The 25,088-nt window shown below is 32.9% G+C and overlaps 2 protein-coding genes across 2 annotated transcripts; both read right to left on the bottom strand.

Moving 5' to 3' along the window:
* Positions 1 to 2,550: 2,550 nt before the first annotated feature.
* Positions 2,551 to 9,043, bottom strand: LOC137620886 (solute carrier family 13 member 2-like). Its single transcript, XM_068351331.1, has 7 exons — positions 8,778 to 9,043; positions 7,684 to 7,806; positions 6,925 to 7,137; positions 6,305 to 6,399; positions 4,802 to 5,088; positions 3,993 to 4,130; positions 2,551 to 2,676 (listed from the first exon to the last, which is right to left on the bottom strand). The coding sequence occupies exons 1-7, from the start codon at positions 9,041 to 9,043 to the stop codon at positions 2,551 to 2,553; spliced, it is 1,248 nt and encodes a 415-aa protein (XP_068207432.1).
* Positions 9,044 to 9,755: 712 nt separating this feature from the next.
* LOC137620885 (protein I'm not dead yet-like) lies at positions 9,756 to 15,688 on the bottom strand. The gene is made up of 4 exons (XM_068351330.1): positions 15,587 to 15,688; positions 12,354 to 12,603; positions 10,945 to 11,075; positions 9,756 to 9,866 (listed from the first exon to the last, which is right to left on the bottom strand). The coding sequence occupies exons 1-4, from the start codon at positions 15,686 to 15,688 to the stop codon at positions 9,756 to 9,758; spliced, it is 594 nt and encodes a 197-aa protein (XP_068207431.1).
* Positions 15,689 to 25,088: the final 9,400 nt, after the last annotated feature.

Genomic DNA, 25,088 nt, shown 5'->3' with positions numbered 1-25,088 from the left:
TTTATATTAAGAATTTTGCATATTCCTGTGTTAAGTTAAATAACACAACAGGAGCATTAATTCATGACATTCTGTCCAGTAACACATATGATACATTAATTCCTATGTTACATTTATCTATTGTTATTTACATTCTATGCCTGAAAAGGGGTCTTACAGTTTTACCAATCTTCTTAGAGAGAGAGAGAGAGAGAGAGAGAGAGAGAGAGAGAGAGAGAGAGAGAGAGAGAGAGAGAGAGAGAGAGAGAATCATCGGCAGCCACAAATAACTCTCCCGTATATCAACAATTTGGTACATAAAATATGAGAAGAGTTCCTTTCAGAATTGTTTTTAGCTCGCATTATCTTCTTTCCCATCGTTATCCCTACATTAGGAGTCGGTTGCCTGACGCGCCCTCCCAATGTTTTTTTTTTTTTTTTTTTTTTTTTTTTTTTTTTTTTTTTTTTTTTTTTTTTTTTTTTTTTATCAAAGACATCCTCTTCCACCTAACTGCAAGTTATCTCTCAATGCCCAAATAAATAATGCATTACCTGGATGAATGTTCCGTAAAGAATGATAAACTGCGTGTAACTCTATATACTACACTCTACCAAAAGTACAACTTAAGAAATTACAAAACATAATAAACAGAGGAGCAAGACTGATGAAAGGTATCCCACCTAGAGGAATGATAACTCCTATGTTAATTGATCTACATTGGCTGCCGATTAAAGCGAGAATTGAATTTAAAATATGTACAATAACTCACCAAGTTATCAGAACCGGTCGTCCAAAATATCTAAGAGAATTGCTACGTATTGTGCAACCAACGAATCGTCCTGACACGAGAATAGTTACAGATGGTTTCAAACTACCAGAACCTAGATACATGTCTACTGCAGGCTCTGGAGCCTTTAAATATGTGGCCCCGAGGATATAAATAGGCTCCCGCGAGACTTCCGAATAATTGAAGATATTAAGGCTTTCAAGAGGAAACTGAAGACAGTTTATTTTGTGAGTGTTTTGACAGTGATGATCAAACAGTAAGCGAACAATACGCATTGTGAAATGTTAAATGAACATAAAACAACCGTAGAGTCCTGAAGAGAGTAGGGTTCCCTTGCTGTACAGGACCAGAGAAGCAGCCCTTAAAGTATGTGAGTAACCTCTTCGCTCCATATCAGCCTTCACCCTATCTCGCAATCTAATTATCTGCTTCCCTCTCGATCTCCCCCTCTCCTTTCCTAATAAATATCTCCCAAGCCCTCCTCAGTCCCTCCACAACACGTGCTCACACCATCTCAGTCTTGACTAAGATCTTGGTCTTGACACTCTTACCAGAAATAAATAAGTGCACTACTAAATCTTACCGCAGGTTCGGCAGTAACATTGATTTATTTCAATCTCTCTCTACATTTGACTGTCAATCAAAACAGTTCTTTGATGAGGAAAAGTTAACTGTCTGCAAACTACTAGGCTACAGTGCACACATCTATTCAGTCCTCTTTGTTTCACAGATTCATTCTACAAAGGCACTCTTATAACAAGAGAAGCAAAAGGACCTATACGATGTATATTCTGCTCTAAATACCTTACCAGATGCCTTTTCTGAGTTGCTAGCTATCCTTTGTTTTGTTTTTTTCTTATTTTGTAAAAACACGTGAAGAACTATTTGCAAATTACAACTGGAGATGACAGGCTATCTTCTCTGTTGTTGATGGCCACAGAAAAGTATATGGTTAAGTCCTTTGGTTAAGAACAGCTAATGAATGATTTTGCTTATTATTATTTGCTGTTATTATTTTTGTCCTTGTGCTTTTATGCATCATCTCAATCACTCTAACCAGCCTCTCCGGGATTTCCCGTTTCCACAGGCACCAAAATATAATTTCTCTAGGGATTCTATATCAAACTAAAATGCACAAGTAATACAGCTGACGTTCCAGTTAATTTCCAACGAAATTCTCCGACACCTTTTATATATTTTGACAAAATCATTCTTGGAGTTTGCAGTACCGGAAATCAAATGTATAATCAGTCAGTCATTCAATCGATCGATCTATTAATCAATTAATAAACTAGTCTTCAAAATATATAAGTATATTGGATAACACAAAATGATAAGGTATTTGATAGACTTTAAATGGTCTCCTATCTGTCGAAAATGGGGTAGGAACGTCATTTAAAATTAAGTAGATTTGTTGTAAAAAAAAACACATCAAAACTTACAGGAAATCCTGGAAGGATTCTTATTTCATTATGCATCGATTCAATTTTATATTTTTACAATGAGCCATTCTTCAATGTTCCACTACTCTAATTTGTAGTTACAATACAGTACATCATTTACTATGGCATTTATTATCAGTTAGATTTAATCATTCCTTTCCAAATTTATTTGGGCCAACTCTGTACTAGTCGAGTTCAACTCATTGGGCTGAATAATCTCTCTCTTTAAATAATAATAATTTGCTACAACAAACGTTCACAATAGTTTGTTTTGCAATTACACGTTAAAAAGTCCTATCTGATTTACAGTTAAAAAAAAATCCATATATCTTCATATAAAATTACACTATTGTAGAATTAGTCCAGGAAGGCATATTGTGGAGGTCGAACATTGGGATCCCGATGACGTTGATCATGATCGTAATGACTATTACGCAAATGATGTTCATAACAACACCAGCCTTCATCTGGAAGAGACATCAATAAAATAATTAGCTTATTTGTTTAAATATGTAAGTTTTTCAAAATTTCCAAGCTATAAATAGGTGTGATTACTGGTAAAACTGACTCTAAAAGTCTTTGAAATGTAAGATCTGTTACCAAATACACGCAAAATCTCCATAGGTTAAGCAGATATGATGTTGAGGAATAAGAACTTCATAAATTTTCAATCTTTTAGATAATTCGATGACCACCAAAAACCACTCTTATCTATCCAAATGATATCCATAATATTGTAAACCTTCAGTCCAAGGACAGAATATATTTAAGAGATATTGTAAAATCTCGGGGAAGATTATAAATCTATTATACGATTTTTCATTGTAGATATCCAACAGTTAGTTAGGAAACGTTGTACCAATTTGTCCAAGAACAAAAGTTTAAGAAACGTTGTACCAATTTGTCCAAGATCAAAAGTTTAAGAAACGTTGTACCAATTTGTCCAAGATCAAAAGTTTAAGAAACGTTGTACCAATTTGTCCAAGATCAAAAGTTTAAGAAACGTTGTACCAATTTGTCCAAGATCAAAAGTTTAAGAAACGTTGTACCAATTTGTCCAAGATCAAAAGTTTAAGAAACGTTGTACCAATTTGTCCAAGATCAAAGTTTAAGAAATGTTGTACCAACTTGTCCAAGATCAAAAGTTTAAGAACCAAAAATAATGACTAATATGTTTATCTTTGAGAAGAAACGGAAAAAAAAAATCACGTATAGGTGGAACATAAATGGCATAGAAATTGTCTAAAGTTTAAAAACTGGGTTACTGGTGATGGATTTTAATACACAACTGCATATTAATATACAGCCATGATACGGCATTTCACAAACACAATCGGGGGTATTTGGAATTTTGGAAAAGTTTACGAAAATGTCCAAGAGCAAATTCAAAAGATCAGGTAAAGAGAAATACTCCAAAGCAAAATAGTATCGTAATGATAAGGTAAGTTTTGAATTTAACTCAAATTTACCTGGAAAATAATTAACTGTAGTTTTTAAGAAAACACATCAAGGAATTTCAATTCTTTATAGCCAATGGAAGCGTTTGAAACCCTAGCTTAGGAATAGTGAGGATAAAACTTAAGACTTTATTTACAACTTATAGAAAATCTAAAACATAAAACCCACATATTTAAGGCATGAGTTGAGGAAAACCCTGAAATCTTAAATCTATCAGAATGATTTGGAAGGTATATCACATGATTAGATTTGCCTCATCTTGATTTATTTGCAAGCAAAATCAGTTCCCGCCCTTTTTTTTAATAAACGAAAAGAAAGAACTCACCATATCAAAGGTGCGCATCTGGGCAGCGTCGAAAACAATGGCGTTCGGAGGAGTCGCCACAGGTAGCATGAAGGCATAAGAGCAGCATACGGATGCTGGCAACATCAGGTAAAGAGGATTCACCCTCATGTTCAGCGCCTGGAGAAATAACGTCGTAATTACAGAATGAATTTTTGAGCTTGCAAAAGCCATTTATGTAAATTCCTAATTCGTGCATTATGCGAGTTTGACACTCAAATATTTTATGGAGATAAGGAAATGTTTCATTATATCATATCAGGCAGGTATAATAAGAATTATCTTTAATAAGTATATATATATATATATATACTCGTATGTCTGTGCGGATGTGTTTATATACACATATAACAAGAAGTAATTCATAGATTATATATATATATATATATATATGTGTGTGTGTGTGTGTGTATATATACATATATGTGTGTATATATATAAATATATATATATATATATATATACATATAACGTGTATATATATATATATATATATTTATATATATGTGTGTGTGTATATATACATACATATATGTATGTATGTATATATATATATATATATACATATATGTATGTATATATACATATATATCTATCTATATATATATATATATATATATTACATCAAACACCTTTTTTTTCTTTAGAGGTGTAAGATCTGGAGCATAGCCTTGCTTTCTAAGTAAATCTTGTAGTGGGAGGTAATTAGCGAAACTGTGGGGGTATAGGCCGGGAGATTTACGTACCTTTCAAAATACTATCTTCAAACTTAGGAGACCGCGTAAACTTACCAACTCTTTAAGCACAGGCAACACGATGGAAGCCGTTGCGGAGTTAGAGGCAACTTCAGTGACCATCGCTGTCATGAGGCTGACAACAAAAACTATAGCCTCCTTAGGCATGACTTGGAAGGCTACGAGCTGAGCTCCTAGCCAGGAGGACAACCCCGATGCGGAGGCGCCCTTTGCCAGAGCGAAGCCTCCACCCAGCAGGAACATGAGATTCCAGGGCATCTTCTGATGGATCACGTCCCATGAAATGCAGGCTGGAGAGGCTTTCATATGTAGAGACCTATTACCTTTTGGTTTAAAACGGAAGAGAATTGTGAGATAGGTTAAGTATCTAATCATAAAATTTCTCATAAATGTTGTGATCTTACTGCAGAAAAATCTTGTCCTAATTTAGTATGTATTTGTTTTCGTTTTGTCTTAATTGCCTTAGCTGTTAATGACCTTAATTCAATCCGGAGCAGCTTTTTGAATATCTTTTGGGAGTAAGATCATCTTTAATTGATAACTAAAGTAGTTCTCTGCTATAACATTGATGACGACCAGCATTAAAATTCACATAGATTGATAAATGTCAGATAACATAACAATTCCATATTTTTACCAGTAACCATCCAATAATATTAGCGTAGTAGCTTATTAACGATCAACAAACTTAATCTAAAAAAATATGTATCACGATATTTATAGTTAATAAAGGAGTAATCAGAAAGTATTTGTCTTCAAAAATTGAAGGTTAATCATTAAGCATTTCCCCAAACATGGGTTGGTCCCGGTGGAAACATTTTTTCTTACCTTACTCGAACTTTAGCTCCCGAATCCTGGATTAAGAAATATTCTATGGACTGAGCACACTGTTATTAACAATACTTATGGTTTAACGAGTACCCAGTTTTTTAGTATTTGCAGAACACGTCTTGATGAATCAATCTACAATTTCTCTTTTATGAACATATGCTATACTTTTTCATTTGACAAATTTACAATTACTAAAGTTTTAGTTTATGATTTATTGCTTACTTCGTGAACTGATTTGAATAACAACATAATGGGAAAGTCTTATTATCATGATACAGCCTCATATATATCATTAACGAATTTAAGGAAATGTAATGAAAGTTGTAGTTTTATACTGGTCATAAAAAGTACGTTTTGAAATTGAAACCACTTTTCTAGTAATGTCTTAATTCATATCATATACTGCATATCTTTTATATTATGATTTTATTAATTACAACTAGGAAGAGTATAATAAAAAATTGATAAAAGAAGTTTTTTGTCTCCTAAGCTCACAATGATTTAATTGATGTACACAGGCACACAGACATACACACGCACGCACGCACACACACATATGTGTGTGTATGTGTGTGAGTGTGTATTAGAGGTTCTATGAAGTAAATGTTGTCGGAAAGATTTACAAAGAACGTGCTTTTAGTAAACATACAATTTTTCAATTAAAAGTGATGAAGCTGCAACATGTTTTTTTTTTTTTTTTTAACTTACACTTTAATCCACCAGAACACCAGAAGGCGGGTTTAGCTGGCAGAACAAAAAGAAGGAAGGTGACAGCCAGAGCGGGAGTTGCACCACCGATCTTCCTGAAATAACAATATTCTGGTCCACTTCATCACGCTCTTTTGACAGTCATGTGGGGTTACTTTGTAGCAAAGTATTTGTAAAAGCATTCATTAATCTAATGCATAATAGTAATTAGTACAATTTCTATATGTTGAATGTAATATGATAATATCAACTTCACTAGTCCCTGCAAAAAAATAAGGCCACTTGGGGTAAAAGTCGAAAAGTGGTGGTGTGAAGGTTTGTACCTCGTGCCTTACTTTTCAAACATGCAATCAGGAAGGTCCCATTCTTAATATGATATGACGCCAGAAAATATTAAAATAATTGGGAGGGAAGACTGCCACTTGAGTTAGAATTAATGCAAACTCTGCTGTCTGAGATCAGGACAAAAGATAAGGGTTTGAGAGCAGGAAGACTGGCCCGTCCTTGTGAAATATTTGTAACAAATATAAGCAATTCATTGTAACCAACAGTTGGTTGATTGCGAGACTCTAAAACTAACAGCGTAAGCTTATATGTAAAAAAAGGGTAATAAAACTTACACTTTTTTCTCAAAGAAACTGGAGATCCCAGAGGCCCATCCGGGGATGAATTCTGGCTCCTCGAAGAACCACAGCATCACTAGCGTAATGAAGAGCAAGGTCACCGTTTTCTCTTGATGGGTCATTGGGCCCAAGGCTTTTAACTTTTTAGAGATAAGGAGCTTCACAGCTGCCTCGCTCTCAGTTTTCGTCTTCTGGATAGAACTGGATTTGCTGTAGGGAAAAGTGGAGCAACTTCAGGAGTGAGGGAAAAAGCAATAATCTTTAAAAATAAATTTATGATAAAGAAACGCTTATAAAAACAAAATTATTAATAATAATAATAATAATAATAATAATAATAATGATAATAATAATAATAATAATAATAATAATAATAATAATAATAATAATAATAATAATAATAATAAACTGAGATTAACTTGCCTAGTTTGAATGTGATTCATTTTTACCTAAAAGAATTTATTTGCAATTTCCTGCTTGCTTTATCATAATGCCAATTTTGTTTTATAATAAAACAGACTGATACTAGCTAGTGTATGTTGCAATGAAGTATGTAAATGTTCATCATCAAAGAAAAGCATTTAATTTGAAGATTTGTTTTGAATAAAGAGTGATGGATAAAAACTTAGACTGGAATAGATTCAATGCCTCAAGCCTGTACATAGTAATAATTACCAGGTGTGTGTGGCATTGCATTTGTGTTCAGGTGAACATCAACTAAATTCTATCATGTGAATGTGATTGAAGTAAACTTACCATCCAATGCCCATGTAGAGGAACTGTAACCAAACCCAGGCCAGAATGACGCAGAGAATCATACCGGGTACGTTGAATGCCATCCAGGTAGCAAAATTTAAACCAGTCGGCTCGCTAAAAGAACTGTAATGTATCCCACAGTATTTATTTCTATACAAAAATAAAGATAAGGATATAGTAAAATCTGTGTTCAAATTTTCACAAGCGTTTCATTCAATCGATGAAGGAACTTCTGTTTAGCAAGTAATAATAATAATAATAATAATAATAATAATAATAATAATAATAATAATAATAATAATAATAATAATAATAATAATAATAATAATAATAATAATTGTTAAAGTACACAAAACTCAGCCTATTGATAAATCATACATTGCGAAAATACAAATTGTAATAGTAAAAAACTAGATTATGCTTTAGTCTGATAGAATTCAGAGTTTTAGTTTTGTAAATATTGTTAAACCCGACATGTCTGATTCTGATGATATTATTATTATTATCATTACTTGCTACAACCCTAGGGAAAATAGCACAGTGAGGAAAGGAAGCAAGGAAAAATAAAATATTCTAAGAACAGTAACAATATTGAAATAAGTATCTCCTTTATAATCTATAAGAACTTTAACAAAACAAGAGGTAAATAAATAAGATAAAATAGTGGGCCAGAGTGTACCCTCAAGCAAGAGAACTCCAACCCAAGACAGTGGAAGACCATGGTAGAGAGGCTATGGCACTACCCTAGAATAGAGAACAATGGTTTGATTTTGGAGTGTCCTTCTCCTAGAAGAGCTGCTTACCATAGCTAAAAAGTCTCTTCACCCTTACCAAGAGAAAAGTGGCCACTGAACAATGGGTGACGAAGAATTGTTTGGCAATCTCGGTGTTGTCAGGTGTATGAGTACAGAGAAGAATATATAAAGAATAGGCCAGACTATATGTGAATGTGTAGGCAAAGGGAAAATGAACTGCAACCAGAGAGAAAGATCCAATGTAGTACTGTCTGGCCATTCAAAGAAACCCACAACTCTCTAGTGGTAGTATCACAACGGGTGGCTGGTGCCCTGGCCAACCTACTACCTATGACTAACCTCTCCAGAACCGACTTCAGTACCATATTGGGACCAGTTCCAGTCAAAGATCCTGTACCCCCAATATTAGCAGAATATGCCGTTGCCAAGAAACACATGTCCCTTAGGGCGCGATGCTCTGCATCAAGGAGCGTAGTGCCACTACGACCCTCTTTGGTATTCTGGTCTCTGTTAAGCGATGTAGATGCTCCTTCACTGTCGTTAGTTTCCTCTTTAACAAAAGCCTCGTTCGTGAGTCCACCAGTGAACTTTTCCCTAAAAATCATGGTGAGAACATAAAGTTTAATATGTGCTTTACTCTATTTGAAAGACGCTTATTCATAAATTATTTCAAGAATACGAATGAAGACAAATAAGGTAAATAATAAAATAGGCTGGTAATAACAATCGAATAATTTCATAAGTGATCAAGGTTATTCGCAGTTTGGCTAACTTACTAGCACACTACAACATACTGTGTCAAGCTTTTTTTTTTTTTTTTTTTTTTTTTTTTTTTTTTTTTTTTTTTTTTTTTTTTTTTTTTTTAACATCGGAGCGTGTAGATCGTGTGTTGATCTGTATTACCTCCGTCAACGCAGTTGGAAGGAGATTATGTTTTACCCGCCGTTTGTTTTTGCTTGTTTGTGAACAGCTTCCTGGTCACAATTTTAATCGTAGAGTAATGAAACATGCAGATATTAACTGTTATGTTAAAAGCTGGAAATTATTAAATTTTAGAAGGTCAAGGGCAAAGGTCAAAGTCACGGTCAAGAAAAATGTCCAATTCCCGTGATCAGCCATAAATTTGGACATCGTTGTCACAGAGACTTCAATCTTGGTTAATATTTGAGTGTATGAAAATCCACGCCAAATAATACATGTTAAGGTTAAAGGTCATGGTCGAGCAAAAGGTCGATAAATAAGCTGTCGCGGCCGAGATCTGCGCTCTACTGAGTGTCCCTCTAGTTACCTAAGTAATCACATACTTAGAAGTTTTACTTACGTGGAAATACTGAAAGTACGATTCGGAGTCATCTCCATTTGTTCTGGCTGGACGTGACTTGGAGAGCCGACTGTTGAAGGTAAGTTGCAGTCCTCTCCTTTATGTGACTGATAAACATAATCATAGTTATCTACAATAGTCTAAATTTTCTAAAATGTGATTTGGAAACAAATTTGAAAAATGATAAAATAATAGCACAGGTTTGTATTAAATCTTAACTACAAATCTTTGTTCAAAAGTAATAGCTTCTTGTTATTTCTTATTTTGTATATTATTATTATTATTATTATTATTATTATTATTATTATTATTATTATTATTATTATTATTATTATTATTATTATTAGCTAAGCTATAACACTATACTCAATTTTTTTTAATGAAGCACATTTTTTTCCGCAGCTGTGCCCTTTTAGCTCTGAAAAGTTTCCTGCTATCTGATTGGTTAGAATTATCTTGTCCAACCAATCAGCGATCAGGTAACTTTTCAGAGCTAAAAGAGCACCCCTGCGAGTCCGTGCAAATCTGCCGCACTAAAAAAAATTGTCTATAGTTGGAAAAAAATAACCAATTAAAATAAAATATTTAAAAAACAGTAACAACATCAAAAAGATAGTTCATACATAAACTATAAAAAGGCTAATGTAACCAATCGGGACACCAGAATTCACATTATCTTATTATCTCGGTGATCAGTAGCGCAAAAATAAATCTGGACCACAATTGGATAGATCATTAAAGTTAGCCCAAGTTCTGTATGTTTCTAAAACTTTGCATGAGTTGTTTTATTGTTTCGCTGCTTCAAACATTTCTCTTTGCATTATTCTAACTTGCGCAACTAATAATTACTAGAGATTTCATGGCAGCATTGATCCATGGATGATGAATATTTAGTTTGACTTTGATCTTTGCATTAGGTGCATCGGGTTATATTTCTTTCGTTTCTTTAGAAACATGAATTTACCTACTGGGTTTGCCTTCTAGTCTTATTAGAAAATTCCGCTTTTATAATTATAAAAGTGCCATATATGGACTATAAAATATATACCCTACATATTTTTGCAGACGAGTGTCTACAGAATTCTGTATGCAAGAAACATGGATAAGAAAAAGGAAATACTTCTATCTAGATAAAAAGTAATTTGCAGCGTATAGGAACTCCAGAAATTAAAAGAAAAAACTCACTAACTGGAGTTCCAATATTATGACCTCTACTACTGGAACCATCATTGCAGTTGAAGCGGTGTTGGAGATCCACATGGAGAGTGTCATAGTGGTCACCATGAATCCAGTCATCAGTCGTCGAGGGCTTTGACCTGTTCATTGATTAAACTCATTAGAGCAGCAAGAACGTTTTATTTTTGTGTGTGTTTTCTAACAAAATATTCAAAACTAATTCTTTGAAGAGTAGAGCATATCCAACCTTATAGTAAATAGTTGGCCCTAGACAAATCACAATCTCAATCATGCTGTAGTTGTAACATCAGATAATTACCAATTAGTCAGATGCTTTGTTCATATATACTATATATATATATATATATATATATATATATATATATATATATATATATATATATATATATATATATATATATATATATAGATAGATAGATAGATAGATAGATAGGTAGATAGATAGATATACAGTATATATGTATAAATTTATATATGTATATGTACACATACATAGAGAGAGAGAGAGAGAGAGAGAGAGAGAGAGAGAGAGAGAGAGAGAGAGAGAGAGAGAGAGAGAGAGAGAGAGAGAGAGAGAGAGAGAGAGAGAGAGAGAGAATAAAATTAAAGAATTTTCTGATGCAAGAGTCACAGACACGTTTTAGCTAAACATATTGTCTTACAACGAAAATTAGATATAAAAAACCTAATGATAATGCTTTTAGATAAGTTTCTACCATATTTTGTACACAACATATTCAAAGACTATGAATATGTTCTGTGCGAAATAAAAAGAAAATACTTCAATTCAAGAATAGTTCTCTCTTACGTATACTTAAGAACTAACGTTATAACCTCACAGCGTATTTTAGTACTTCAGAGAAAAATATTTTTAAAACGATAGAAATGTGAAAGGAGAACTAAACTAAGGCATGGAGGACATTACATCGTTCAATGAGTTTTGATTTAAAAAAAAAAAAAAAAAAAACATGGCAATTAGATGGAAAAACCATACAGATATAATCAATCTCAGGCTTGATAGCCTATGTCATACACCGCATCCATAATAATTTTGAAATATATTTTGCTAGAAATTATTTGATATTAAAGAACTTCCAAGGTAAACGGTAGATAAACTATGTAATTTGCAGTATGAAAGATACTTATCTTCCATAGTGAGAGTTACTTAGCTTCCAGTTTAGAGGAATACATCTGAAACCGTAAACTACCCTTTCTTTAGCTTGTCCTTAAGATTCTAATAATTACAGAACATTTTCAGAGTATGCCAGCTACATCTTACCAAGGTCTATAAATTAATGTATCATACAATAAGGAAATGCTTGGATCCTCAATAACAAATTGATAGATAGATTGACTGATAGGCAGACAGGTAGATAAATAGATGCTCATTAACTTACCGACATGTAAAATAACGAAAAGAGCAATTCTCTGATGAAGATTACAATGCTCAATTGCAATGGCAACCGCCAAGCCACCAAGAAACATCATGTTAGTCTCCTTCATGTAGACGAGGCAGACGTCATCCGTGGACAGGATGCCGAGTAGAGGAAATGCGAAGACTGGGATGACAGCCGTGACAGCTAATGGGATGACCTCCGTCATCCAGAAGATGGCCATGACGAGGATGACATAGCCACATCTTGCAGCCTATGGGAAAATGGTTGTGGAAGGATTAGCGTGTAGAATGGGGTTATGGTTCAGAATGGAAGGATTAAAGTTAATATGGAGCGACAAAGGTTTATAATGAAAGAAAATGGGATTTTGATAGAAGGACTAGCGTTTAGAATATACTGTTAAGCTAGGTCCGTGAATCATTATATAGATTTAGTGAAACAAATAAAATGTTGATTTAGAATTAGTGTAAATTCTTTTTATACAACAATATAACTCCATTTAATTAAATTAATGACTTTTAGACTGCATGATTTCTTTTGTTTGTAACGTCTTCCTGTCTCTTTCTTTAATATAAAAAGTCCGGAGAATGGTCCATAGCTACGAAGAAGTAGAAAAAAAGCATAACTTATCCTCTACTACTATACTGTATAGTACTACTACATCTACTACTATCGTCGCGACTAGTGATAGCTAAAGTGGAAAGAAAATTTTCTCAAATAAGACAAATTCTCAAGACAGATAGACATTTACGAAAAAAAGAATAATAATAATAATAATAATAATAATAATAATAATAATAATAATAATAATAATAATAATAATAATAATAATAATAATAATAATAATAATAATAATAACAAACAGGAAGCAATTTCAAGCGTGGGATATGTTCACTCAGCCATATATTTTTCTCATCATTCTTGTGAATGAATCCTACACAATTTATTTGCTTACCGTATTTGCACTATCTGCTTATTTATAACCGTAAAACGTATGTGGTCCATGTCACATACCAAACACTATTTGTGTTATACGAAATAAGTTCATTTACCAATGTAGTGTCACAGCATCTTGTGTCTTACGCCTTTGCAGTTTTTGAACAGAGTTTATTCTTAAAAAATATTTCATGAATGTGACGATATCACCTAATTAATCACCAGTGCTTTTAAATGATGAATAAATGCAAATAATTTTAATGACAGATAACATATGAACCGGTTATTAAGAGTGTCATTGATTTAATTTCGAAGAGGGTCTGGCGTAAAATAGATTTTATTTTGTAACATTATCTGATACTATGAAAAAGAAAAAATTCTAATTATTATTTTATACCCTTTATTTCCTTCTAATTTGTAATAAAAGAAATTTCAGATTTCATAAGTTCGCCTATTTGAAAATTACTCCATTCTTCTGAAATTATTGATGAAACAGAAGTATCCTAACAAACAGGGCCACAAACATTCTATGAGTAAAAAAACACCCGCTTGAAAATATTATATCAGAAATTTACAACTAACAAACTAACAAGAAGGAATATGGCAACATATTACTGAAACAGTCTTTCAAGATTTTCGGTGATCAATCTATTCTGAAGAAGTGTTTTAATTCTTTCATTCTACCTTGTTTCGAGTATTTTTCTCCTGTCTGGTCTTCAGCTGCTAATTCTCATCTTAATTTGTTGGACAGGACCTTACGGTCTATCAAATTTCTTATTCCTGATCTAGATAATAATCTGTCACCGTCGCTCAATTAGTTCATTATGCATGTTGCATAAGATTTTTTTATAATTCTGACCATCCTTTACATTTTGATATTTCCGGACATTTCCATCCTGTTTGTAATACTAGGTATGCAGTTAATTCTAATAGCCAGGCCTTCTCCATCATGGAGCTCAATACTACACAGTGAGTAAATATTTCAGAGATCAATTATTGAATTTCGAATAAAGTGCATGCATTATCATTCTCTCCCTATCGCCATTTTCATCTTTATATATATATATATATATATATATATATATATATATGCATATATATGCATATATATGCATATATATACACACATATATATGCATATATATATATATATATATATATATATATATATATATATATATATATATATATATATGTGTGTGTGTGTGTGTGTGTGCGTGTGTGTGTGTGTATGTATGTAGAAGCTTCATTGCAGTTGTGACTAAGTTGTGGAATGATCTTCCTAATCGGGTAGTTGAATCAGTAGAACTTCAAAATTTCAAACTTGCAGCATATGTTTTTACGTTGAACAGGCTAACACAAGTCATTTTATAGTTTATAAATGAAATATCTGTTTTAATGTTGCTAATGTTTCTGAAATATTTTATTTTAAATGTTCATCACTTCTTATATCATTATTCCTTTTACTCACTGTTCTATTTTACCCTGTTGGAGCCCTTGGGATTGTAGCATCTTGCTTTTCCAACTAGGGTTGTAGCCTAGCTAATAATAATAATAACAATAATAATAATAATAATAATAATAATAATAATAATAATAATAATAATAATAATAATAATAATAATAATAATATCCTTATGCTGCTAGTTCCAATGGATAATTTGATTGACAGAAACTAGTGAATATTTACTAACAATTTTAAAGTAACGTACAACGACTGTGTTTGTCCCATTGATATATTCATCATCGACATTCTTCTATTTGTTAATGTTACCGCAATCTACATTCAAAAATCTAATATATATTCTAAAGTGAGTAAATATTTCAGAGATCAATTATTGAATTTCGAATAAAGTGCATGCATTATCATTCTCTCCCTATCGCCATTTTCATCTTCTTTATACTATATATATATATATATATATATATATATATATATATATATATATATATATATATATATATATATATATATATACACATATATATGCATATATATATATATATATATATATATATATATATATATATATATATATATATATGTGTGTGTGTGTGTGTGTGTGTGTGCGTGTGTGTGTGTGTGTATGTATGTATATAAACTGTATATATATTTATATATATACAACTATATATATATATATATATATATATATATATATATATATATATATATATATATATATATATATATACTGTACATATATGATATATTTGTGTTTATGATATAAAAATTGGTGGCTGCCCATGAAATTTTTCTGAATCCGCCAATGGCAGCGAACAACAATGTCATAACTCACCTCATTATTCACAGCCAACGGTATGATTGCGCAAATGATGGGAACTGTGATGAGCAGAACGGTTCGCCAATAAACTCTCAACCACGTAAAAGCAAAACCCATTTTGGGATTTTATTTTTTATTTTTTTTATTTTACAGATTTTTCTGGTGGTTAGACAAAATGATAAGTTGTTAGAAATGAAGAATTTTGAGTTTGCTCATCTATTGGATCAACTTGTCTCCTGTTAAATCTTATCACTGTTTAAATATAAGTACCTGCTTGTTTATAATCAAACCACTCGAACAAGACATTGCTAAAATCTTCTTCTATATGACATTAATATATCCATCGATATCATGGGCTATTCGTGAAAAAATATAACCTCCAGTTGGCTAAAGTATGGTTCTAAATATAACTCTCTATAAACCACATTTGAATAATTTTCTTCTATTTCAGCTTCACATAATTTTGCTGCTTTACTATTGTCACTGAGAGTGTGTTATTCCAAAAAAAAGATATATTCAAAACCATTTTTCAATAAAACTACAGTATATTCTATCTCGCACAAAATCTTTCATAATCGAAGATCCATCGCAAGTATTAGTAGCAATTCACAAGAACGTAATCAAACTCTCTTATAAAACTGACGGAACTATGTTCAGTATGTCTCGCTTCTTCTCGAACTCGAACTGAACAACAGCATGATCGTCGAAAACTCACTTCCGGGCATTACATTCCGTTACAAAGGGAACAAGAGATATTTCCCATGGAAAGGGGATTGGGAGTGGGGAGATAGGTGGGGATATCTGACAGTAAGTTCCCGAACTGGGTGGATCCAACTTTTGACAAATAAAACCTATGGTCACGATGCCATGTCCAGGATCATAGAGGTGTTGATAAGCATTACATATATATATATATATATATATATATATATATGTATATATATATGTATGTATATATATCTATATATATACATACATATATATATATATATATATATATATATATATATATATATATATATATATATATATATATATATATATATAAAGAAAATATTTGATGTGGATTAAACATACAACATCGATATTAATGATGAAGAATGTGAAATAGCTTATTCAACGATGAAGCTTCTACTTTTATTCACGAGTGTAAGTGAACTATGAATTGTTACATTTATGAATATTAATATAAAAATATTAAATAATTAATGATTTTTCCTAATGAACAATAGACTCCAAACATATGTAAGCAAATATATTTGAATATTAAACAAAATATGGTAATAAGGATTTATGTTAATTACCTAATCTCTCACTATACAAATTACTTTTATTTCTACCTTCATAAATCGTAATGTAACTAACAAACTTAATTACCAGGAAGAAGCAAGATAAAAATTAATACGTTAAGTAAATGATTGGTACGAGATCCTTCTGCGATTAAAATAGCCCCTCCGAAATGATTTGGCACTCAAACCTCAGGTTTTTTAAAAAATTTTCCTAACTCATCTTAGCACAAAAACTATAAAAGTTATGATTTTCAATATTTATTATCCTATAGCTAAATAAATTTCCTTTTCATCGATATATGTTATATATTCTGTAAAAATTTCTTATACATAAAGAGAAAAAAATGATAATTACTCGAAGTAAATTTTACGTTATACTCTCTTCATGCTCAATTTTCCATCTCTAATCGCATCACTTTTCATGTGTGGGCTAATCCTCCAAACAGGGTCAACACCAGTGACCTAAAAATGTCATTAAAAAAAACTGAAAATATGTGTATACATCTTTAGTAGTACGTTTTGGATTTTAATAAAATTTGGCTTGCTTTGAATTGTAAGTACACATTTTAACAAAATTAGATTATAATTAAAAAAGTGTTTTTGACGTGTAAACTTTGACCTGAACGACTATGTTAAGCGATGTCGGCTTCAATGAATTGTCCTAAAATAAGTTGAAATAGATTTATATTTTTATTTAGTAATAGTTTTTTTTTTTTTTTTTTTTTTTTTTTTTGTAAAATTTGGTACATTTTGACATATTGATAAATTAAGGAAAAATTAGCAAATAATGAAAAATAAGACATTTTATAATAAAGAAGTTGGCTTGCAGATAGGTCTGATCAAAGCCTATATATTGGCCTTGGGTCTGATTGGCAATTATTGAGTTGGCGAGCGGAGTAGAATATTTACCGTTTCTTGGGTTGATGTTCAAGATGTCAGTGACTAGCTGTTGGTAGTAACTTGACACTTAGTGAGAATTGATTTTACTGTCAGAACACGGGATAGGTCGTCCGAAGTGTATTTACTACGGTGTTGTAGTTGCTTACAAAAGGTTTTTGAGCACTAAGTATGTATATACTATGTAAAGGAAACTTTAAATGATAAATTGATTTGATTGACTGACTTGATAAACATAATTATGTTTAATTACCCTTGGTTATAATTACAGTGTAAATCTATAAAAAATGATTGAAGTGTACTTACATGTTGATTACAACTTGGAATCGTCTTCTGGCAAGTATTATCATTTTCTTTAAACGCATGTTAATATATCACACTGTGCAAAGTGTTCAATTATTTTCAGGATATTTAACACTCATTACGTCGTGTTGCGTAGTCGTCTAGGTTAAGGTTTACACATCTAAAACAACTTTTTATCACAATTATTTCTTCATTTTCATAAAATATATATATTTATATCTCAAAGCCTGCCAAAGTTTTGGCTACACCTAATTTTTTCAAAATTAGTTTTCGTTTTCTTAAAATATATATTAATAAGCTAAAGCTTACCAAATTTCATTTAGATCCGCCAAGTATGAAAATTTTTTAGTATGCTGTATTATTTTTAGGACAATTCACCGCGATATCGTTTAATAATCATTCAGGTTAAAGTTTAAACATAAAACACAGCATCTTAAAATTGATTTTTTCTTAAAATATATACTTATATCTCAAACCCTGACAAATTTCTTCTAAGTCCATCAAGTATTAATAAATATATGCACATGTATATATTTTCAGGTCTTTTTCTGGAAATTTTCAGGTTAATTTTCAGGTCTTTGGCGTTACCCTTATTTCAAGTAACTTTTAACTCTGAACTCGCCTAAATTACACTCTTGCTATCCGTCTGGAGAACAGTCCACGAGTTAGTTGGCTACAGCATTGATTATTATCATTAGTAGTAGCTTGGTATTATTACTTGCTAAACTACAACCCTGGTTGGAAAAGCAGGGTGTAGCCCAAGGGCTCCAACCGGGAAAATAGTTCATTGAGGAGAGGGAATGAGGAAACAAATGGAATAGTGTGTCTGAGTGTACCCTCAAGCAAGAGAACTCTAACACAAGACTATGGAAGACCATGGTGCAGAGGCTATGCCATTACCCAAGACTAGAGAACGATGGTTTGATTTTGAAGTGTCCTTCTCCTGGATGAGCTGCTTACCATGGCTAAAGAGCCTTTTCTACTCTTGTCAAGTGGAAAGTAGCTTCTGAACAATTACAGTGCATAGTTAACCCCTTGAGTGAGGAATTGTTTGGTTAGCCTGGTGTTGTTAGGCGTATAAGAAAAGATGAGAATGTGTAAAGAATAGGCCAGACTATTCGGTGTATATATAGGCAAAGGAAAAATGATACAACTATAAAGGGATCCAATACAGTACTTTTGGCCAGTCAAAGTCAAAAGATCCAATAACTCTAGCGCTAGAATCTCAACAGGTGGCTGGTGCCTTGGCCAACCCACCTTACTACCTACTGTTTTATCCAATTATATACTGCCCAACTGTTTAAATTGTTCAACCTTGATTCTCTACTAAACAAACGTCGCCAGTTTGTAAGCTTTCTCTGTTCAAGTGTTACTCGGTTAACCGAAATACGTGATCCAAAGGCTCTTCAATCTTCCAATTTTAGATTATATTCATCGCCATATATCAAACTATGCTATAAATCGTTTGCCTCTTGATAAATACGTCCTTATATTCCCGACAATTTGATTGCTTAATCTGGTATATTAATGTCTCTGTAACCTCGAACATCAGGAACGCACATAGAAAATCTATACGTGCCAAAATTGAATGAATTATGAATATAAATCCACAGAATGAACTAATGGTTGCATGAAGAAAACCAATAGTAACGTAATACATCTTTATGGAGGGCAAGTAAATAAGCCAAATAATGAAGAAACAAGCGAGGAATGAGTCCGATACTGGAAAACCATATATTGTAAGCATGAAAATAAAAATAAACTTAGTTGGAATGTAGAAAACGGATAAAATATGAAAATGAAATAGCGCACAATGAAGATAGCATATGAATAGATTATAGTTAATATCACTAGTTAAGCTACAACCCTTGTTGGAAAAGCAAGATGCTATATCCCCAAGGGCTCCAACAGGGAAAAATAGCCCAGTGAGTAAAAGAAATAAGGAAATAAATAAACAATATAAGAAGAGATGAAAATTGAAATGAAATATTTTAAAAACATTAACAATATTAAAACATATTTGTTATATAAACTATAAAAGGACCTATGTAAGCCTGTTCAACATAAAAATATTTGCTGCAAGTTTGAACTTTTGAAGTTCTACAGATTCAACTACCCAATTAGGAAGATCATTCCACAACTTAGTCACAGCTGGATTAAAACTTCTAGAGTACTGCGTAGTATTGAGCCTCATGATGGAGAAGGCCTGACTATTAGAATTAACTGCATACCTAGTATTACAAACAGGATGAAACTGTCCAGGAAGATCTAAATGTAAAGGATGGTCAGAATTATGAAAAATCTTATGCAACATGCATAATGAACTAATTGAACGACGGTGACAGAGATTAATACCTAGATCAGGAATAAGAAATTTAATAGACCGTAAGTTCCTGCCCAACAAATTAAGAGGAGAATCAGCAGCTGAAGACCAGACAGGACAACAATACTCGAAACAAGGTAGAATGAAAGAATTAAAACACTTCTTCAGAATAGATTGATCACCAAAAATCTTGAAAGACTTTCTCAATAAGCCATTTTTGTTTTTGTGCAATTGAAGAAGACACAGACCTAATGTGTATCTCAAAATTGAATATGCTGTCGCGAACCACACCTAATATTTCAAAAGAGTCATACAAAGTTAAAGAAACATTACCAAGGCTGAGATCAGGATGTTGAGGAGCCACGGTCCTCGACCTAATTACAACCATACTTTGAGTTTTGTTAGGATTCAGTTTCATACCCCATAATTTGCACCATACACTAAATTTAGCTAGATCTCTATTAAGGGATTCAGCAACCCTAGATCTTCATTCACGAGATGGAAATGATGTAAAGAGAGTAGCATCATCTGCATATGCAGCAAACTTGTTTTCTAGACCAAACCACATGTCATGCGTATGTAGTAAGAAAAGTAATGGGCCAAGAACAATACCCCGAGTAACACCAGATATCACATTCCTATACTCATTATGGTGCCCATCAACAACAGCTTTTTGCAATTTATTACTCAAAAATTCAATAATGATGCTAAGAAACGACCCACCCACTTCCAACTGTTTCAGTTTGAAAATAAGGTCCTCATGATTAACAGGATCAAAGGCAACACTAAAACTAAGGCCAATCATACGAACTTCCTGACCACAATCAAAGGATTTCTGTACAGCATTGGAGATTGTAAGAAGGTTTTCACATGCTCCAAGACCTTTACGAAAACCAAATTGCAAATTAGGGAACAGATTATTACCTTCAGCAAATCTATTAAGACGTTTTGCCAAAAAGACGTTCAAAAACTTTAGATAATATGGGAGTTATGGAAATTGGGCGGTAATTAATTGGACATGAACTGCCATAAACACATTTACATAGTGGAGTAACATTACCAATTCTTCAACAAATACTGAAGGCTCTTCTTCTGACTAGCTTGCGCAAAATAACAGATAACTTTTGAACTAAGAAATCCGCAGTCTTTATAAAAATATTTGGATCTACACCTTCATAAGCATCAAGGTCCATCAACAGAACTTTAATTTCACTAGATCGAGAAGCTAAACTTGTTAGTTTTAGCCTCAGAAAAACATGAATGAGGAAGTTCGAGTTTCTTATTACTCTGCTTGCTGTCAAACACATCTGCCAAAAGGGTTGCCTTTTCCTTTAGACAGTGAGTGACTGAGCCATCTGGTTTAAGTAAAGGAGGGACTGTTGCATCTACACCAAATAGTGCAGATTTAAGGGTAGGCCACCACTTATGCTCCTGGGTTGTATCAGAAAGCGTTTCTTTTATGGTTATATTGTATTTTTTTTCCGTTGAAGCATAAACTCTCTGAACAAAAGCTCGAACGTGAGTATAGTTATTCCAGGTCAAATCTGATCTATTACCCTACCAAAGATGATAGGCCTCCTGCTTCTCCAAATAAATACGTCTACAATCATCATAGAACCACGGTTTGTCCTTTATTCGGTACCTTAGTACACGAGAAGGGATACGCCTATCAATTATGTTAACTATATTCTCATTCAAAAGGACTACAGGATCAACACTACTATACAATTGTGACCAATTCAAGCCTAAAAGATCATGCAAAATCCCATTCCAGTCTGCTTGAAATTTCATATAAATCTCACATGAGTAAGATATATCAGGGACAGGTTTCTCAGTCTTCACCACTAATGAAATCAAGGCACGACCAGATGTCCCAACTGGAGAACAAACCTTACTTGTTTTAACACCAGGGGAGTCGGTGTATACGAGGTCCAAGCAGTTACCAGACCTGTGAGTTGCTTTTCTTTTGATTTGCTCATAGCCTGATTTAGAGGCAAAGTCTAAAGCTCTTAAGCCATGACGATCAGTAGGAGAAACAATTTAACCACTCCCTATGGTGAGCATTGAGATCATCAACAAATACAAAAGAGGCCTTTCTATTATCTTCTTGTATCTTGGCCATAATTGTAACAAGACAATCGAAGATAGAATCATACATGTCAGGATTCCGGTAGATCGAACACAAATAGAAGTTGTTATGCCTACCATAAACTTTTATTACCTGAATCTCATTACATCCACATTCATAGCAGGACTTATGAGAAGCAGGGTACTCAGTCCAAATATGCACCGCCATTCCCTTGGCCCTAGGGATCGCATTGCGTTTCAACATTATTGGCTTCTTAAAACCAGTTATAAGGAGCTCAGATAAGTGCCTCATATTAGAAACCAAAGTTTCTGAGCTCAAAATGATATCATACTGTCTGGGCGCAACTGTAAGGTCTTGAATATTTGCATGAAGTCCACGAATATTGCAATATAGTAAACGACATTGACGAAATCTAGGACGAACTGGCCCCAAATTTTGCTCAGTGTCTCCAGAAAGCATAAGAATTAATGGTGATAAAAAATATGCACCATACTTAATAACCAAATTAACAAGAATGAGAATAAGAACAATATGTACAGAAATATAAATAAAGTGATTGATCAAACTCAGATTATTGAAAAAAGTCTGAAAAACTGTCAACATAGAGGAGCCGATACACCATGCAAGGCTAAATACCCTCCAGGATAGCCACTTCAACTGAAGGGGGTCAGTAAGGATGGTTTTGAAAAGTAAAAGAATCAGATAAGGAAAAGACAACCTCTTGATAAACCACCAGGCATCCATGGCACTTCTATTAAGCATGCCCAACTCACTATTTAAAAAAAAAGAAAAAAAAAATATAAGATAGAATAGTGGGCCTGAGTGTACCCTTAGGCAATAGAACTCTAACCCAAGCCTGTGGAAGACCATGGTGCAGAGGTTATGCCACTATTCAAGGCTAGAGAACAAGAGCTGCTTACCATAGCTAAAGAGTCTCTTCTACCCTTACCAAGAGGAAAGTGCACTGAACAATTACAGCATAGTAATTGGCCCCTTGATCGAAGAAGTGTGTGTTGTTGGGTGTATGAGGAAAGATGAGAATGTGTAAAGAATAGTCCAGACCATTCGGTATATGTGTAAGCAAAGAAAAAAATATCCGTAACCAGAGAGAGTGATCCAATGTATTACTGTCTGGCTAGTCAAAGGACCCAATATCTCTCTAGCGGTAGTATCTCAACGGGTGGCTGGTGCCCTGGCCAACCCACTACATACAAATTATATGATATCACAGAAATACTAAAAGAACACTATGATCTTTTAATGGAAACAAAAGGCATACTAAAACCAATGGAAATCCCAACAATCAGAATAGAAAAAAATACCTGGAAAACCAAATGTAAAAAAAGGTGGCATGCCTGTATGGCCTTAAACCCGAGCTCTACAAGGAGCTAAGAAAGGGGGAAAATGTCTTGAAACCCTACAGAAATGTTACTAAAAAAGTTAGGTGAAGAAGAAAATAAAATACTTGGAAGAGATAAAAAAACCTGGGACCTACAACTCTATTTAATATATCACATAAGATATTCATGATGATGATGAAAGAGGAAATAAAAAATAACCTAAGAATGAATGGGGAAGATAATGAGTGCCAAGCAGGATTTACAGGAGGTAAAATATAAGACAACACCTTTGTATTGCAGTACTGTGTAACAAAGAGTTATAGAAATAAGAACCCCCTTATGGATTTCAGGAAAGCCTTCTACTATGTAAAATGGGCGGCATCGATGGACATTTTAAATGAATACAGAATCCACACAAAAATTATTATTGCAGTTGCAAACATTGACTAAGGGGACGGTATACAGTATAAAAAAATGAAGGTTAGGAGTGGAATAAAACAGGGTTGCACCGGATCGACTTCACCTTTTAAGCTACTTACACACATTATATATATGTATACACACACACACACACACACACACACACACACACACACACACACACACACACACACACACACACACACACATATATATATATATATATATATATATATATATATATATATATATATATATATATATATATATATATATATATATATATATAGTCATGGAAAAAATAGATGAGGAAGGAAACGGTTTAAGAAATCATTTATTAGAGATGGGACAATAATTCTGTTTTGCAGATAATGCCTTGATGTTTGCGGAAGATATAATGAAAGTAAAGCCCAGCATTCAACTTTTAGGATAAGCTGACAAACATATGGGTTAGATATAAATGGATAAAAGAGTAATTTTATGAAATATAACACAAAAGAAAGGCCTTATCACAGAGAGGAAATCAAAGTATTATTAAAATCTAACATACTTAGGAATCAAATTAGACAGTAATATGAACATATCTAAAACTTAGAAAAGAGTACTAATAGAAAGAGAAAATCCTAGCTAACTTAACGCACTCAGTCATAGAGAAAAGTTGTAATAAAGTACTAATAGGCAAAACGTTTTGGAAAAGTATTGTATTATCATCTATTCCTTATGGTCAACCTTTATAATCTTACGCAAACTGAAATAGGGAAATTACAAAAGATAGAGAATGGGGTATATATGAAAATATTATGTGCCACTAAAAGTACAGCCAATACTACATTAAGGGGATATATATGGGGATCCA

The sequence above is a fragment of the Palaemon carinicauda genome, chromosome 27 (genome assembly GCF_036898095.1).
Source record: "Palaemon carinicauda isolate YSFRI2023 chromosome 27, ASM3689809v2, whole genome shotgun sequence".
In the NCBI taxonomy this organism is placed as follows: domain Eukaryota; kingdom Metazoa; phylum Arthropoda; class Malacostraca; order Decapoda; family Palaemonidae; genus Palaemon; species Palaemon carinicauda.
The sequence above is the reverse complement of the archived record's forward strand: the minus strand, read 5'-3'. Positions and strand labels throughout refer to the sequence as shown.

Coding starts and splice junctions, on each gene's coding strand:
- LOC137620886 (XM_068351331.1), bottom strand. CDS start 9,043: ATGATTTTTAGGGAAAAGTTCACTGGTGGACTCACGAACGAGGCTTTT. Junction 6,400..6,924: donor AGTTTCTTTGAGAAAAAAGT/GTAAGTTTTATT, acceptor TTGTTATTTCAG/GAAGATCGGTGGTGCAACTC. Junction 5,089..6,304: donor GTGTTCTGGTGGATTAAAGT/GTAAGTTAAAAA, acceptor TTAAACCAAAAG/GTAATAGGTCTCTACATATG.
- LOC137620885 (XM_068351330.1), bottom strand. CDS start 15,688: ATGGGTTTTGCTTTTACGTGGTTGAGAGTTTATTGGCGAACCGTTCTG. Junction 11,076..12,353: donor TTTCGTTATTTTACATGTCG/GTAAGTTAATGA, acceptor ATCAATGAACAG/GTCAAAGCCCTCGACGACTG. Junction 9,867..10,944: donor TAATATTGGAACTCCAGTTA/GTGAGTTTTTTC, acceptor TATGTTTATCAG/TCACATAAAGGAGAGGACTG.